The sequence below is a fragment of the Morone saxatilis genome, unplaced genomic scaffold (genome assembly GCF_004916995.1).
Source record: "Morone saxatilis isolate NCDOM2014 unplaced genomic scaffold, NCSU_SB_2.0 Contig6, whole genome shotgun sequence".
NCBI classification, from domain to species: Eukaryota; Metazoa; Chordata; class Actinopteri; family Moronidae; genus Morone; species Morone saxatilis.
This window is the reverse complement of record NW_023340206.1, coordinates 378,488-384,243: the sequence shown is the minus strand read 5'-3', so window position 1 is coordinate 384,243 and position 5,756 is coordinate 378,488. Positions and strand designations below refer to the sequence as shown.

The 5,756-nt window shown below is 44.2% G+C and overlaps 1 protein-coding gene across 1 annotated transcript in view; it reads left to right on the top strand.

Moving 5' to 3' along the window:
* Positions 1 to 5,756, top strand: part of ccdc14 (coiled-coil domain containing 14) — a gene marked incomplete in the record, with an annotated part of 13,049 nt that overhangs the window by 5,161 nt on the left and 2,132 nt on the right. Inside the window, 1 exon segment of the mRNA XM_035678031.1 lies at positions 2,371 to 2,928. Coding sequence (XP_035533924.1) covers positions 2,371 to 2,928 — 558 coding nt within the window.

The following is a 5,756-nucleotide window of genomic DNA, read 5'->3' as shown; positions in this document are numbered from 1 at the left end:
ACAGTTCATAACTTACTCCCATGATGTCATTTACTCACTATTCAAAACAAGTGGAGCCTTCAAAAATCATAAACACATGTTCAAACATCATAGCTGGTCAAATATCAAGCGGGTACAGCAAATGGATGGATGTGTCACACATTTACACAAGTATAATTCCACTTTAAAAATTAATACAATTTTGATTTCTGACCATCTGTACTGTTAAAGGCATACTATGGCCCCTCCTCTTCGGCTTGAGCGAGGCAGTTATAGGCCTGTGGGCAAGTGGGCGTGTCATATTAGAGCCCTGAACACACATACTGCATAATGCACACGTTGTATTTGAACCAAAACTCCTTCTAGGGAATTTATCAGATCACTTCAGATTTGGACAACAAGCCATTCTAAAGACATTCACGATTAAAAGTTGTGCTGTTTGCAACATTCTGTCTAAAACGCCCCCCAGAATCAGCCCCCAAGACACGTATGACCGACATGTACGAAAATTGGTAGGCATGTGTATCATGATGGGACAAGCAAAAAAGCCTCTTGGACCCATAACCCAAACCTCAACAGGAAGTCGACCATTTAAATATCGTGGATTATTTTCGGGCTGTGATTTTGAACGAATCCTTCGAGGGAATTTATCAGAGTCACTTCAAAATTGGGGTCAGTACAATCAAAACAACTGCAGATTGAAATAGGTTGTGTGACAGTCCCCTGCCTGGACACAGCCTCATATTCAGTGTACATTGGTCCTGACTGCAATGGAAACTTCACATGTTTGATAAGAGTCGCGCCCTGAGACACAGAAATCATATTCACGGGTATAGTGATAGCGCCACCTACTGGGCACAGGAAAGTAACACTTGCAGGTGGCGATTTGTGATCTGATTTACGTTGACATTTTTTTTGATGTTATGGTTGCCCACAGTGTAACGGCCGGCATGTGGACGCGGCCGCAGCAAACCTGAGTTGACGCTTTTCATTTATTATTATATTATTAATTATATTTCAGTTTTATATTTAGTTATCAAAACTAAAGTGAGTATCTGAAATTGTTTGTCCCCATTGTCAGGAGAAACTGGGACAGGAAATGGGTCTGTCAGCTGGTGAGGGATGTTTACCTATGAACAATTTTATTGATAAAGAGTGTTCATATTAGATTAATTTTATCCCATGAGTTGACTAGATGTGGGACCTTGATTAACGTGAACATGTTAGTGATTATTCACAGGCTGTTTTGTTCGTCTTTCAGGTTTCTCTCCATAGAAGGGTCCTGGGGACGATTGTTTGGCTGCCTTGGCTAGTGGGCATTCTTCAGCTGAGAAGGGGGCAGGTTTAGGATACATAAATGGTTCCGATGAAGATGGCTGGAAACACAATCAGTTTATTGATTGTGTGTTTATTATTTGTCTTACTTATTTGAGGAGAATGTAGGATAACATTATTTCATAACTCCTTTATCTGGATGACGTGTGTGTGGTGTGTGTGTGTAGTGTGTGTGTGTGTGTTGTGTGGTGTGTGTGGTGTGTAAGCATTGCCAAGCCTTCCCAGGCAGTGGATGGGTTGGAGCAACCAAATCAAGACCATCTACTCACGTGGGTAAGTAGGGCTGTCAAGAATACCTACACAGACAGGGTAAGTGTGTGTTGTTAAGAGAGGTTTAGTTCAGTTCTGACATTAAATCACCCACAATTTCACAATGCTCAAGGCTATTGCTTTGCTGTTCACAAGTAACTTTTAAAATGTGTGGCCCAAGATCAGATTCTAGTGTGAACAAGACCCAGCTCTTGAAGAGTAACCCGCATAGAAAAATGCCAGTCTAAAGATGAGGGACATAAAAGTCACACGAATTCTGATATGACTCGTTCACCACTGACGTCACACTGCAAAAGGATCAAGACCTGTGTCTGATCCTGTATGCAATATGGCCCGAATCAGAATTGAAAAGATCAATCAATCCAGAGATTCGACTGAAAAAATCGACTTGGGGTCTTCTCAACTGACTCAAATCATCAAGTTTTGGGGGGAAGCCCTAGTAGAAATATAGAGGTTCAAAATAGCATACTCCTATTCTGCTCCCTCTGTTTATTAAAAAACAAAACATTCTAAGGCGATTATACACTAATGAAAACATACCTATGAATATTCTATTCTATCTCTGAGAAGAGATCATAAATGTTACAATAAAGTAGATTGGGTGCCGGAATTACTTGACAAAAATATTGAAGCATTGTTTGAGAAATTACAGAGAGATTGGGTCAATAATAAAGACAACAGACTTGCAGGGAGGATTGGTAGTGATAGTGATTGATAGGTAGCTTATCAGTGGTGGTGTCCCACCTTCTTAGTGTTGCTTCATCTTCCCCTCATCTCCACCTTCAGGCCAGAGGAGCTGTCAGTCAGTCCAGCGTGCACCAGGAAGCACGACTCCAAGAGCAACACGTCAGCCTGCTGTTCCAGCTGCACACTCAGGCGTAAAGCTCCACCCACCTCAGAAACGACCTCACACCCCGCTGCAGTCTCACTTACCTGCGTCACACCACCAAACATTCTCCGCCGCTACTCCTCCACCTGACACCTCCACCCCTCCACCCCATCCTCACTTAGACCAGCTGCCTCTCCCCCAGACTGACTGCCGGTCTGACCCTGAAGCCCTGCGTACAGACTGTAAGGCAGATTTTGATCGAGAAGAGGAGGACTTTGTTCCAGTGAAAGACATTAATACCCAAAGCACGGCCACAGACACACACACAGCTGTCAGACACCCACACATACACACCTGTACCATGAAGATGTTAAACACACAGCTGGAGTCTGGACAGGTTGATAAAGTCCCTCAGGATGCACACAGCATGGAGGACTGCAGTCCAGAAACAGAAGTGAAAGTGAAGACTGTTCAGTATCTGCTGGGAGAACTCAAGGCTCTAATCACTGGACAAGGTAACCTGAATTACACACACAGTATCTTTTTGTATCTAACTGTTCACCATCCAGATTTGTAGACTGGGCCCTTGCAGATGTCTGTTGTATACACTCTCAGTGCTTCCCATTTAAAGAGGGTTTTCTTTTTACAACTGCGAGTGAATCTGGCATGAAAAACACATGAAAACACTACGTGTTCTACACAGGATTGTAAGTGTTTTCAACAGACAGAATTCCTGCTTTACATGTATATTTGTTCAGAAAACAAGTTGCCTTAGTTTGATCCATTCATACCTTTTATCATTTATCAGAAAAAAGTGCTTTGTTGAAAGTACCTTTTTATTGAATGCCTGCTATTGGTAATGCATTAAACATCAACGGTTAAAAAGTAACTAATAATAGTAATGAGTAGTTTTTTAGAAGTATACGTATTTTTCCTAACTTTGCATTACTTTACTAATTCTTACTTCAAACACCAGTAGATTTACGTGTAGGGGGGTAATATTTCAGTAATGTAACAGTACTTCTACTTGAGTACAGACTTTTAAAAGTCAGTGATTCAAGTTTTACTTTCTCTGACTTCACTTGATGGTTAATCACTTTGTGAGCAAGCGGCAACCTCCGTGGCTGCAAATGAAGCATGTCGCACCAAGTAACAAATACTGCAGTTCCATGAATGGCCCGCTTGAGGCTGGCTACAGAAGTGAGTCAATCTCTATGAGGCCCTATATTAAAATGCTCAAATTTATAGCAGAAATAAACATTTGAACACCCTGGTACCAACAACTGTTTTGACCTTTATAGTTAAATTGCCCATTCATTACAATTGTATGAATTGTGAATTTTTAGATAACTCACCTGTTTAAAATATATTAAGGATTCAGTAACCAGGCTTTATTCAGCCCGCTTCAGCTCCACCCATGCTCCACCTCTTTGCCCATTTTTGGAATAGCCAGGAGCCAGCTGAGTCAGGATTGCCAAATGGCAACGGCAAAACTGACCACACTGAGCTTCACAAAGGCTCTTCGGAAGCCCCTGGGTGACGTCACAGAGACTACGGCCATTTTTATTTATACAGTCTATGGTTTGTGAGGCTACAGGTGCAGTAAAAGTCAGCAACATTATCTCTGCTCCTGTTTGGTCATCTCAGCTTCTTTTCCTGCCACCGCAAGTGGATTTCCTAGAATGACGAAGCTGTCATATAGTAGCGCGCGAACCTTCCCGTAGGAGCAGAGTGCAAGGCAAAAGCTCGCTTTGACTTCTTTATCTCTGTGCTTGCGTTGTTCGATAGGCTGGAGAACTGGCCGTGAAAAGCCGGGGCCTACTCTATAGATCTTTAGGACTCTTTGGTGTTTTGTAGTGTAGTTCATAAGGCAGGTTACCATGTAGCACAGAGGAGATCTAACTGGCCCTGTAGTGGTCGCAGTTTATAGGTACGCAGAATCCTGTCGCTCTGTATCCACAGTTGAAGTGTACCTTCGATGATATGGCGTTACACGTTCCTAACAATACATTGGTGAAAGCAGGAAATTTCCACGATGAAAGCCGCTATAGGACCTTGTTATCTCACCCACTAATACACGGGGACGTCGCATCCTAGGGTTCTCAGTACCGTACACTGTGCGCAGGTTACGATATCCTTAACACTCTCATCTCGTGCCGATGAATGTGTTGTTTGCCTCTACAAATAGTAATATCCTAGCTCCGTACAGACAAGAAAAGGAACACCGGCAGGGGTTCAAACGATTTGGTTGTCCGCTTGCATTGGCTGTGGCATCGGTGTCACCTCATCGTGATGCGAACTGCCATAACTGATTCGTGCATGTGTCTGGTGGTTACGGTGGATTATGAGGGTACATGTAAATAGAACCCCTACATAAGTGTTCTCAAAATGAATTACTATACATCAGTATCCGCCCGCCACTAGACGTAAGATCAGTAACTTTGGATCCATAGCGCCGGCTGGGTTTAGTGCGGGTTGTTGGGCCGGAGGATAACTTCGGCTGCAGCAGTTAAATGAGAAGGAGCAAGGCAGATTCGGGGTCCGGTTGACGAGTAGAGGAGACAGATATCCATTGGACAATGGTATGGAGCGGGGCCGGAACACTCGCTCTTATGGTCGCTATACAATCCTCCATAATCATTCGTAGAATGTTGTGGTTGGAGAAAACTGGGTGCTAATCATGCAGAGCTGTGGATTGGGTCAGGGTTTCGTACGTAGCGAGCAGCTCCTTCGCTGCGATCATATATGAAAGTCTAGCCTTGAATCCCAACGCTTTGAATCGGCCCGTGGGCGGGGCTCCCACCACAAACCTCCCCTCCCTTGAATGGTCCTTTGGACTACCCCAAAGGGGCAGCTCTTGCAGCACTTGCGTAGAGCCCATAGCTCCTCACAAAGAGAAATCACAACGAACGGCTCTATCTACCATAGGCCGCGAACCCCCGGAGAAGGCCGTTTATCGCGTGGGACCAGAGACCGAAGTGGCGCGAGGATGATCCGCTGGCGCTGTGTTGTGTGTGTGTAGTATGGTGTCGTGTGTGGTGTGGGTATCGTTACGTACTAGGCGGATTACTAGACTAGAGGGTTCAGTCAATAATCCCACAGATAGGTAGCTTCGCACCATGGGGGGGGCCTCCTCAGCCAAGCAACATACACCCAAATGTGGTGCTGAGGGAGACCTGCGGTTCCTTCGATCGATATGAGCACGTTATCCATGGTACTATATAGGGATGACAACACATCATCAGATAGGGGTAAAACTAACTATCGCTCTCAAAGGAACAGACGTTGAAAGAGTCTAACACCAGCTCACTACCAGACTAAATGTAGTGTAGTGTGTTGTATG